Here is a 12,574-nt window from a genome sequence, read left to right as displayed (position 1 = left end):
ATACATTCACTGGTAGATTCTTGTATGTGCCCTGACTGGGAATCGAACCCGAAAACAGGGGCGATGCTCTACCCATTGGAGCCACCCAGCCAGGGTCCACCCAGTCTTTTTCTGTTAAGATAAGAAAAGAGATGGGATGCAGTGGTGCTGCCCCCTGTCCCGGAGGGTGTGGGAACATGCTAATGTGTGTGATTCCAGGGGTCCTGAGCCGACCCGGGAACCAGCCAGGAGCGGTTCTTGTCATTTGTTTCAGAACCTAATTGGCAGGCGACAACCAGAACCCAGCCAAGCCGGGGTCCAATCGCTCCCTTCGCAGTGAACACGGAGCTTGTCTTGAGTGACTGACGATGGCCGAGGCTGTGTTTGATCCCACAGACAGTTATTCGAGTTTGTACAGAAAGAGCGGGGGTGGGGGCTTCCCGACAGACCCTTTATTTATTTTTCTCTGGACTCTTGGCAACATCTGAACATAAATTCTCACAGCACCAGAGAGACGGGAACAGAAAGATCCACCTGCTAGCATCTCAACGCTAGGGAGTCAATGTAAAAACTCTGCAAGTTGGCAACATGTCATAGAGAGATGACTCTGTAACAATTGACTCTACTTTGTAACAATTTGGACAGTTTAGACAATGATCATGCGCTTGAAAGGGAAGAATTAGATACGCAACGTTTCCCGTGAAGAGAGCGACCACCTGAGTTTGGTCATCAGAAAAGGTTTATTTAGCAACAAACCTCAGACAGAACCTCTTCAGCTGTTTCTGTCTCCATGTGGACAACTTCTGATTCGCCAAACTTATCGCTCGATTGAAGAGAAATAGCCTTTGCTTCTAATCTCTAACAGATGCATGGAAAATGGGAGAAATCACACCAAGTTCTTGCTCTGATCAATTCCCCTGTGGATCGCCAGTGGCCCCACCACCTGGAGATGCTCAGCCTGCACCTCGGTAGCCCCCACGGCGCCCGCTCCCCTCCGCCTCCGCCCTGCACAGCCCTGGGAGCAGCGGGAGGAGGGGTCCCCCACTTTGCACACGGCGACTTCACACCGCAAGTAGACCACGTCGTAGCTGCTGAGAAAGTGGAAGGCGTTGAACTTGAACTGGGCCCTGTTCTTCTGGTCAGAGTGAAGGCTGACGTAGGTGTTGTCCCTGATGCACCTGTGGGGAAGAGGACCCAGACCACGAGGGTTAACTGAGGGCACAGTGAGGTCCCTCCGACTCACACCGTCAGGCTCGGGCCCAGCCCTCCGAGTTCCCACGGAGCCCTTTCCGCTATCATCCTTTGTTTCCTGTAAAGTTTTAGAACACCCCTATGACTGGAAAGACCAGTATTCCTGGCCAGAAATAGAAATAAACATAATAAAAGTAAAACAAGGTGATTAAATTCTAGCTAGAATGGTTGCTTTCAAAAAGCCTACTCTGTTTTGTCAAAGGGATGACTAAAGAAAGGTAGCGGCTGTGCTAGTTAAAGGTGAACTTAGATTATTTTTTAAATGTTTTTATTGACTTTAGAGAGAGTGGTAGGGAGAAGGAGAGAAACATCAATGTGAGAGAGAAACATCAACCAGCTGCCTCCTGCACACCCCCTACAGGGCATCGAACCCGAACACTGGGCATGTGCCCTGGCAGGGAATCGAACTTTGACCTTTTGGTGCAGGGGACGACACGCAACCATGAGCCACACTGGCCAGGGCCTGAACGTAGATTCTTTTACAATGCATTTTATAAAACCTAGTACCACCACTGAAAACGTTAAGAAAAAAGTCTAAATGATACATCAAGAGAGGAGATAAAATGGAATAATAGACAATGCTCAATTAAAACCAGCATATAAAATGCTTTATTAACCCTGGCCGGTTTGGCTCAGCAGTTAGAGCGTCAGCCTGCGGTCCACAGAGACCCGGGTTCGGTTCCCACTAAGGGCATGTACCTTGGCTGCAGTTTGTCCCTGACCCTGGTTGGGTCGTGTGGGGGGTGGCCACTCGATGTGTCCCTTTCACATCAATGTTTCTCTCTCTTCCTCTCTCTCCTTCCCGCTCTATCTGAGTAAAAAATGGAAAAATGTCCTCGGGTGAGGATAAAAAATAAATAAAAAAATAAAATGCTTTATTAAAACCAGAAAAGGCAGAGAAAGGAGAGAGGGGTGGGGGAGAGACAAATGCAGTGACTAGAAAACAGTTTTCATGAAGGTCGATTTTAATCCAACCATATCAACAATCCCTTTAAATGTGAAGGGTCTAAATATACTGATTTAAAGACAGAGACTGCCAGAGCAGATTTTTTAAAAATCGAGACCTAACTATATGTTGTCTATGAGAAACCCATTTAAAGATAAAGACGCAGATGAATTGAAAGTAAAGGGATAGAGACTGACTCCGCTATCACTAATCAAAAGCGAGCTGGAGCAGCTAATTTCAAACAACACAGACCTCCGAGCCAGGACAATGATCAGGGATGGAGATGAAGGGGCCGATCCTCTAGAAAGACGGAACAACCCTTAATGGAGACACACCTGACAACAGGGTGGCACACTATGCGAGGCACTGGCCGATGGAACCACAGTGAGAAGGTGGGAAATTCACCGACTGAGAACTGCGGTGAGACGTGGGCAGATCCACCGACTGATGGAACCGTAGTGAGACGTGGGCAGATCCACCGACTGATGGAACCGCAGTGAGACGTGGGCAGATCCACCGACTGACGGAACCGTAGTGAGACGTGGGCAGATCCACCAACTGACGGAACCGCAGTGAGACGTGGGCAGATCCACTGCGCGGTTGGACACTTCACTACCAATCAGCTACACCTAACTGACACGCGTAGAACATTCTATCAACAATGGAATACAGCTTCTCTGAACCACATTCTGGGCCCTAAAATACACCTTAACAAATGAAAAAGAACAGAATACACCCTCCGATCACCATGGAATTAAACTAGAAATCAGTAACAGAAAATTCCTAAATATTCAGACATTAGCACACTTCTAAATAACCCCCAGATCAAAGAAAACAGTCTCAAAAGCAATTTAAAGACATTTCCAAGCGCGCAGGAAATGAGTGTGCAGGTCACACAGTCTGCAGGCAGCAGCCAAGCCGGCGCTGAGGGCGGAGTGTCGGACACACGTATCGGAAAAGAAGAAAGACCTGAACCCGACCGCAGATCACAGAAGAGAACATTTAAACCAAAGCAAGCAGGAGAAAAAGTGTCAGTTGCTAAATTCTGGCACCATACTGAGCCCCTCTCCTTGATGGGCTTGTGAGGGGCACAGGGAGGAGCCCGCCCACTCCGCACAGCGCAGTCTGCCCCTGTGCGCAGCCCAGGCAGGGCTCACACCGCCTGTAGGGGGCGCTGCCTCTCGTGCCTCCGGGCCTGGAAAACGGGCTGGGTGCTACTCAGGGCTTCAGGCTGCAGGGCTCTGGCCGTGCTAAGCCTGCCGCTGGGAAGCGATGGTTTCTGTTGTTTTTCCCTGGTTGCCCATCCATCAGCATTTGCCCTGTTCGGGGACAAGGGAGCTACGAAGGCCGACAAGCATCCGAGTTCTAACTCGACACAGCCTTCGTTTGCCCGGAGGAGCCAGACTCGACCTCTCCACTGCAAGAGCGTGGCCTGGGACGACCCAGCAGCCCAGCCGGGCGGGCCCGCAGCCCCAGGACTGGGACACAGCCAGGCCATGACGCCGGGGGCTCTGAGGGGCTGGGACAGGACTCTGGTCATTCAAGGGAAGTGCCCGCGCTTCCTCTATTTGCCCCTCTGGGGTCAGAGGTCAGGTGAGGGCCTCCACGCTGCCTCTGGGGCCTGGGAGGACCCTCGGGCACAATCAGGATTTAGGCCACACGCTGAGCAGCCCCACAGGAGCGCGGGCACAGCAGCCAACCCTAGCGGCCTCCACGTCCCTTACCCGTGCCGGATCAAATCGTGCTTGACAGTCGTAAAGTCACGGGGATCTGGAGAGGCCACGCAGGTGTCCACCGCGAGCCTCAGGTGGCGATCGGGGCTGCGGAGGGTGGCCTGGAGGAAGACCTCCTTCCTCTGGCTGGCGTAGTACGGCCCCATGTGCCGGGACGTGGGCAACTCGAGGAACGATATGGACACGTCGTAGCCGGCGCCCTGCCCCGCGACGTCAACCCCAGGAACAATTTCAATGGCTGACGGGCCGTCCACGGTGCAGGTGAACTTCAGCTGCGGCACCCGGTGCCGCACGACCACTCGGCCAGGGTGGCCCCACGGCCGGCCTCTGATGGAGTTGGAGTAGCTGAGGGAGCCGAGGCTGTCCTGGGAGGGCGAGAGGGGTGCTGGCCAGTGCTCCCGGCCCCTGTGAGGAACATTGCTTCGTGACCAGGCCTCGCTGGCGGTGCCGCTCGACCTCGGTGCACTGACGCCGGGGTGGGCGAAGGCAGGCCCCTCATGGTGAGCCTGGACCCACTCCCTCCCTCCCGGTGAGCCAGCGACCCTGTGCTACCTGACCCATGGTGAGTGAGGCAGGGCCCCTCAGCGCGTGAGCCTGGCCCCCTCCCTCCTCCCCTCCGTGGGCCATCTGACCTCTGGGCTACCTGACGCCGTGGTGGTGCGGCAGCGCCCCCTCAGTGGGTGAGCCTGGCCCCCTCCCGCCCTCCTCCCGTGAGGCCAGCTGCCTCGGTGCTACCTGACGCTGGTGGGCGCAGGCAGGCCCCTCAGTGGTGAGCCTGGACCCCTCCCCCCCCTGGGAGGCCAGGCTGACTCTGTGCGAAACTGACCCCGTGGTGAATGCAGGCAGGGCCCCTCGTGGGTGACCTGGGACCCCCTCCCTCCCGCCTCCCGTGAAGCCAGGCGGACCTCTGGACCCCCTCCCTCCCTCCCTGTGAGGCCAGGCTGACCTCTGTGCTACCTGACGCCATGGTGGGTGCAGGCAGGGCCCCTCAGTGGGTGAGCCTGGACCCCCTCCCTCCCTCCCTCCCGTGAGGCCAGGCTGCAGTGGTACCAGGGGGGCGGGAGACCCGCGGTGGCTGCTGAGTCCGTCCCATACTCCCGTCCTTCAGCGCCTGGTGCTCTCAGACAGGCACAGAGCGCCCCATCGGAGCCCTTACTCGTCTCTGGACCTCCCTGCTCTTGGCCCCAGACCAGTCCGGCTCCTGCTGACCTCGACTCTCAGCCTTGCTCCTTCCAATCCAGCACAGCTTGAAGGGGCGACGGAACTGAAGGCTGATGAGCCCAGCAGCCTCCCCACAGTCCTGTGTCCCCCAGAGAGTTAGCCTGCTCGGGGACATTTGTCCCGGGAATCCCAGGTTTATGCGACTCAGATCCTGTGACGTTCTGCTTGGGAACCTTCTGGGACTGCCTGGACCACCTTTGTCACGGGTCTGCCTTTTAGACGTGTTCTTGCCTGCTCGTCCCGCCCGCTCTCATCCCCTATCACGAAATTTTAGTACAACAATATACTATATGTTCTGACTGTATATGTGCTTTACCCATAAAGAGGGCTTTTTTTCTTTTTGTGCCCTTAAGAATCCATAGCTTCTCACCCTCCCCCACTTGAGGGTGACATGGCCCTTGTGGAAAATGCACAGTTTAGAAAAAAGCTAAACTTCATGACCACACGGCCCTGGCCCTTTCCAACCTGACCTTGAGCTTCCCGGTGTTCACACGCCTCCAGTCTTCCTGAGCCCTCGGGGCTTCCTGCTGCCCCAGGGCCTTTGCACCTGCCTGGCGCCATCCCGCCCATCCTCACCTGGCTCCATCCCCTCCATCAGGCCTCAGCTCCTTGGCCACCCTGTTCAACGTGACCTTCCTTCCACCTGAATCATTTTCTGTTTCCTTCTTTGTTTTATTGATGTCTCAATCCTTTCACTCTAAGGGACTGTCACTTGTGCATTTGTGCGGTGCCTGGCTCCCTGTTCTCAGAGAGCCACGCGCAGGCCCGGCAGTCTGTGTCCTCGGCACCCAGCAGGTTGTTCATTCACAGACTGAATCAGACACGGGATCGTCTCCCTGTGGGTGGCCTGGGACTGGCCGTCACCCCAGGCGGTTCCTGGCCTGCGGGGTCCTCTGGCCCCAGCACTGTGGTCAGCACAGGAGGCTTGCTGGGGAAGCTGGACCAGCCATGGCCAGGGAGGACAGCTGAAAATCCTCCTGATGGCCCAGAAGCGTCCAGGGCTGCCCTCCTCCCAGACACAGGCGCTTCAAGCATGGCTCCTGGGCCGACTGCTGAGGTGAAAAGTGGAATTTCCACAGTGACAAGGGCACGGATGACCGTGGTCTGCTCGACCAAACAGACAAGCGTCAGGGGTGCAATTAAAGTGGTTATTTGGCATCGTGCAGGCCATTAGGATGAATTCAACCTCCAACAACGTCAAGTGTTTCGTGTGTGTGTGTGTGTGTGTGTGTGTGTACACATGGATACAAAGAATGGAGAAACAGATAGTGTGGGCTCTTGCTTGGGAACACACGACATCGCTGAGAAGTGTGCTGAGAAGAAAGTTTGTGATTATATCCTCTCCCTCTCTCTGTGGTATTTTTGTTTCCTTAGTTTCAGTGACAGTGTTTTGTAAAATAAGTAGGTGGTTAAGGAAAAAGATGAAATAAACATATGCATTTCATTATACATAAATGTCCTAGATATTTATTTTCTAGATTGGGAAATATAGCTAGCTACCTGGTTGGAAACATAGAAGTCAGGCAGACAGACAGATCATCTGTCCTTTCCCATGCCCAGCACCATAGCTTGACATGGTAGGTGTGAAATAATACCAAATAAAGAAGCATGTTATAAAAAATGCTTTGGCTTTGGCACTAAGGTAATTGCTCCCATCCACCCATCTATCCATCCATCCATCCATCCATCCATCCATCCATCCATCCATCCGTCCATCCATCTATCCACACATCCATCTATCCACACATCCATCTATCCACCCATCCATCTGTCCACCCATCTGTCCATCCATCCATCCATCCATCCATCCATCCATCCATCCACCCACCCATCCATCCATCCACCCACCCACTCATCCATCCATCCACCCACCCATCCATCCACCCACCCACCCATCCATCAATCTCCCCATCCACCCATCCATCTATCCACCCATCCATCTGTCCACCCATCTGTCCATCCATCCACCCATCCATCTATCCATCCATCCATCCTCCCATCCATCCATCCACCCATCCATCTATCCACCCACCCACCCATCCATCAATCTACCCATCCACCCATCCATCTATCCACCCATCCATCTGTCCACCCATCTGTCCATCCATCCACCCATCCATCTATCCATCCATCCATCCATCCATCCATCCATCCATCCATCATTCAGGCCATCAGCACTCAGCACCTATTACTGTGCATTCCAAATTCAGTATGTACCCAAATTCCCCAATGAAAGGCATGTTTCAGACAAATTAGTGAACTGTTCCAGATCTCCCCGAACTCAGAAACAAGGTCATGACCTATGCCTTTCTTCGGTCCCTACCCAGGTTTTTACCAGGTGGTTGAATTCTCCAAACCACTCTCCTTGGCCCCATTCCCAGAAGGGTGTCATTACCGTGACAGTTCCTCACCTGCTGGATGGTGCCACAGTGGCCATAGGGGATGCTGAAGATCAGGTAGCGCCCCGTGACTTGGGGGCGACACAGCTCATCATTTAAGTGGACGTCCCAGGAGGAGTAGCCCAGCCTCCGGAGATAGCCCCGGTCAATGGTGACTTGGAAGCGGTGAGGCAGGCAGGAGAGCTGGGCTGTGGGAGCAGGAGGATGGGGAGAAACTCACACAGAGAGCCTGAGCCCCTGGACGTGTAGGTCAGGGCTGTGGGCTGCGGGTGTGTTTACGTCATACAAGTGCCGCCAGTGCCCCAGGCTGGCTGAGCTCTCATCACCCCCCACTTTGACTTGACTGTCACTGACTTTATTTATATCCCCCTTTTCCAAAAGCCACACCACACCCTTGGGGCCTCCAACCCACAGCACACACCCAGGGGCCGGGAGTCAGAGCCTCTCCTAAGCAGTTCAAGGGCAGCTCGTGTCACAGGTTGAGAACACCTGAGCCTGAACATGCATGTAGCTGGTTGGAAACCGAGAGTGGAAGCAAGGGGCGGGGGTCGGTGCAAAGGTGCTTCTCCCCCGACTTCCTAAAGCCCCGGAGTGGATGGAGACACCGGGGGTCTCCGTGGAGACACGGAAGCTGGTCCGCTCCCCGCCCCAGACGACTGCTCTCTAGCTCCCGTCTGCACAGCCCCAGCCCCGAGGAGAGCAGGAGAATTTACCGTGGTCCTTGGGCACCGCAGGCTCAGCTGCACCTGGGGGGGGAATGGCGGCGAGCAGTCAGCTGTGGGAAGCGCGGGGCGAGGGCAGGCAGCAGCAGTCGGCCGACGCCCCGCAGCAGGCCCACTTGGCTTAGCTGCTAAAGCCGAGGCTGCAAGTCCTCCAGGGCGGACAGGAGAGCCAGGGCCCCCAGCAGCCGCAGGGAGCGCCCCTCCCCCACCCCGGGAGGGGCTCTGGCTCGTGTGCACCAGTGCTGAGAGCACGGTGTCATCAACACGAAGACTTGTTGGAGCAAGAGAATAGTGGACACAGGGCTTTGCAGGTTACAAACACTGCCACAGCCGTGGATGCGGGCTGGTGTCCCCCGCCAGGCACTGGCACACTTGGAAGCTCAGGCTGGGAGACAGGAAGTGTGTGGCCCTCAGAGGTGTCCCTAGCCCAGAGGCAAGGCAGGACAGTAACCCGGGGCCAGGGTCGGAGCCAGGCAGCATGGCTGGTCCCAGACCCCTGGTTCTGTGCCTGATGAAGGGAACCCCCTGGTGTATGATCCAGGAGGGAAAATGAATGACTGTTTACAGTGGGCCCCGCAGCAGGAGCACTGGCCGGAACTGCGAACAGACACAACAAAGGTGAGGCTGGGGCCAGAACACCCCTCAGCCGGGCAGACAGGCTACAGGCTCCTTCCTGCAGGATTCCTGTGGGTCTCAAGGGGGCTCCGGCCGCTCTTCTGCGTGGGCCCCATTTCTGTGCCCAAGGAATGGAGCAGACAAGGCGGGCTGGACTTGTGCCCCAAAGCGTAGCACCGCATAACTCTGAATTTTTGGGTCAATCCAGGACAGATATAAGGAAGGACTACTCCACACGGAAGGGGTCAGCCTACGGAGCCCAGAATGACAGGACAGATGTTGGGAGATAAAAAGCATTTCGGCAAAGATAAAGGCCACATCTTGGATGAAAGGGACACAAGAGGAACTCGGAACATTGGAGGGTCTGACTTCCGAGGGCTGGGTCGGGGGAGAAGGGTAGCCCTCCAGGACTGCGCCTCGATGGCCCTGAATTGAAACGGCACTTGGATACATTGCAGTCGGACTGACAGCAGCAAGTCCTGTGACCTTCGCCATTGTATCACTGTCCCCTCTTCCCTCCTGGTTCCAGCTGTGTTTCGGGACAAGCAGTGCTCTGAGCTGCAACTGGACAGCTGTGTGCTGAGAACTGACCACAGTGGCCGTCACAGGTGTGCTCGTCCTGTCCTAGCACTGCGCCCCGGCCTCCCTGGCACGCGGGGGGTGCTGAGTCTGACCCTGGGGATGCTTGGAGGGAAAAGGAGGGCCAGGGCCCCGCAGGCCGCGGCCGGGTGGAGCCCTCGTACCTGTGCAGACCACGCCCGCGTCCTCGCGGTGCTGGCAGTCGTGCCGGGCCCAGCCCGCGTGGGCACAGCGCTCCAGCGCGTCCTCGGTGCCCGCACAGTGCACGTCGTCCAGCAGGATGGGCCCCGTGCCCGGCCCGAAGCGGCTGCGCCCCGGGGCGCTGAGCGCAGAGCCGCAGCGCAGAAGGCGGCACACGACACGGGCGTCCCTGAGGTCCCAGTGGTCGTCGCACACGGTGCCCCACACGTCCTGGTGCCTGACCTCCACCCGGCCCTCGCAGCGGCTGCGCCCGCCCGCCAGGCGCACTGGCTGGTCTGCGGGAGGCGAGAGAGCGGTCAGGGGGTCAGGGCAGCGGGCGCGCGGGCGGGTCCCTGCGCCGGCCAAGGCTCAGGGTTCCTTGTCACTTACGACAGAGAGGATAACACGGGTGAGTTCTGTCTGAGTCTCCCCCCCACCCCACCTTTTCCTCTCCCCGGCACTCTTTCACAACAAGTGAACCTTAATGAACGGAAATCCTCAAGGAACGGCTGTTATGGGCAGCCTAATTTCCCAGATTCCTAAGAATTCTCTTTAAACAAAAATACTAAATACCAAAAGAAAAAAGAAAAGAAAAAAAAGGGCAAAACACCTGAACCGTTGGAAGACAATGATTTTAAACAGGCAGGGCTCCCCACCTCAGACGAAATCTACCCAGAGAAATGTCTTTTACTCTTGATGAATACAAGCCAACGTTTTAACTGTAAAAGCTCCATTGTGGGTACAACGTCCCAGCTGCAAGATAAGGGCGTCCTGGGGTGTGACGTGCAGCATGGTGACCACGGTGTGCCGTCAACTACTGCACATTGGACTGGACAGTCGAGAGTTGCTAAGAGTAGATCTTAACATTCTCATCATCAGAAAATAGTCTGTAACTATGTAAGATGATGGATGGTAACTAGACTATTGTGATTATTTTACAATATAGCCAAATGTTGAGTCATGCTGTACACCTAAAACTAATACAATGTTCTCTCTCGATAATTTAAAAAAAAACCTATATTATGTAACACAGCTATTCAGATAAATAACAACACGTGTGCAGAAGAATTTGTCCATAGCAGAATTCTCAACAATAGACAAAAAGCGGAAACAATCTAGTGTCCATCCACAGGAGAACGGATACATTGTGGTTCATCCACACACTGGAATGCTACTCAGCGATAAAAGAAACAAATCGCGCACTATGGAACCACCCAGACAAAGCAATGCTATTTGTCTCCGTCCACATGAGATTCTGGAATAACAAACCGAGACACAGAGACAGGAAGCAGATCAGGGGCTGCGGGGGGAGGCGGGAGATATTTACTGCAAAGGGGCATGAGGGAACTTTCTGGGGTGAAAGCCTGTGTTATGTTGGTGGTACCACACCCACAGGCATGAGTCAAATGGTTTGTCTTCATGTAAATTGGCTGCCAGTGCCCATTTTTCAGTTTCTGGCTGTGCTGGGTACACAGAAGACGCTCTGTGGGAGCAGCACACACCCCTGGCGTTGGTCTCTCGGTCACTACAGCATCCTGGTCTCGGGTGGCTGCTTTCTCCTCATCTAACTAGTTGCTGTGATGGTGGGAGCAAGACAACCATGCTGCTCGAGCTATCAATCAAGGCACATCTCTTCTGAGTGAGGCCTCGGGGTGAACTGGGGCCTTCTCGCCAACAAAGGTGTTTGTGCATGAAACCCTCCGGTAAGAGTAGGAAATTTGAATGAAAAATAAAATGATCTTATCACTATTAATAATGATACGGCCCTGGCCGGTTTGGCTCAGCGGTTACAGCACTGGCCTACGGTCCGGGGAGACCCGGGTTCGGTTCCTGCTAAGGGCATGTACCTCGGTTGCAGTTTGTCACCGGCCCTGGTTGGTCATGTGGATGGCAGCCACTCGATGTGTTCCTTTCACATCGATGTTTCTCTCTCTCTCTCTTCCTCTCTCTCCCTCCCACTCTATCTGAACAAAAAATGGAAAAATGTCCTCGGGTGAGGATTAAAAAAAAAAAATAATAATAATGATATGATCATTTTAATACTTAGAAACAAAGAAATATTACCTGGGAAAGGGACCATTTCTTCACCAACAAACACTGTGACTGTAAAAAAGAAAATTAAGCTTCAAACGTTGCACATTCTGAAAGTCACATATTTATAGCCAAAGCTGAAAAAGAACCAGGCATTTTGACTAGTTTGGTTTACATTTCTACTTTGGACTGGATGCAGAAACACTGTCTGCTACATTGTATTTTCTGGGCGTCAAATGTAACTGGTGGTATTGTATGCTGTTTATCCTCCAAAAATAGAACAGTTTACCGAATGGTCAGAGGAGAAGCTTTATGAATACACGGAATTTTTGAATCGCATTAGCTTTTGTAGAAAAAAAGTTTGCGGGGTCTGAAAATTAAGTGAAGGGAATCAGTTCGGATCCCACGGGCACATGTGAAGGAGCAGGACCCCAGAGGCGCAGCTCCGAGCACAAGGCCAGGGCGGAGCAAGGCGGAGGCGCGATGGCTGCACCGAGGGGCGGTGCACGCCACCACCTAAGGCTGACCCGGGCACAGGCGCAGGGTCGTTGCCAGGTGGCGGTGTCATTTTTGGTGAAATCAGACCTGTAGCTGCCGAAACAATTTTTTTTTTTAGTGAAAGGAAGTGTTGAAAGGTGGCTTCGCTGAAATGTTACGCCGCAGACTGCGTGTTTCTGAGAACAAGTCTGGTCCGCAGCTGTGAGCAGAGACTCCCCTGCTTGTGGTCTTGCGGACGGAGACATTCAGCAGCCGGTTTGCAGGCGGATCCACAGGTCTCCCTCTGAGCACCTGCGGGTCCTCGCTCTGCCTGGCTCTCGGAGGCGTGGAGGGGGGGAGCCGTCACCCTGAGCTCAGTGAGGTGAGTAGGGCCGGGCAGGAGGCGGGGAAGGCCTAAGGGCCACCTGTCTGCCCTGTCAC

General features: G+C 54.6%; 1 protein-coding gene across 1 annotated transcript in view; it reads right to left on the bottom strand.

Moving 5' to 3' along the window:
- Window positions 1-865: 865 nt before the first annotated feature.
- The window catches only part of LOC118632667 (deleted in malignant brain tumors 1 protein-like), a 163,148-nt gene continuing 151,439 nt past the window's right edge, over window positions 866-12,574 (bottom strand). The window contains 5 exon segments of the mRNA XM_036265900.1: window positions 866-1,157; window positions 3,901-4,274; window positions 7,542-7,717; window positions 8,243-8,275; window positions 9,610-9,921. Of these exon segments, the coding sequence (XP_036121793.1) occupies window positions 866-1,157; window positions 3,901-4,274; window positions 7,542-7,717; window positions 8,243-8,275; window positions 9,610-9,921 (1,187 nt within the window).

The sequence above is a fragment of the Molossus molossus genome, unplaced genomic scaffold (genome assembly GCF_014108415.1).
Source record: "Molossus molossus isolate mMolMol1 unplaced genomic scaffold, mMolMol1.p scaffold_m16_p_17, whole genome shotgun sequence".
Classification (NCBI taxonomy): Eukaryota; Metazoa; Chordata; class Mammalia; order Chiroptera; family Molossidae; genus Molossus; species Molossus molossus.
The sequence above is the reverse complement of the archived record's forward strand: the minus strand, read 5'-3'. Positions and strand labels throughout refer to the sequence as shown.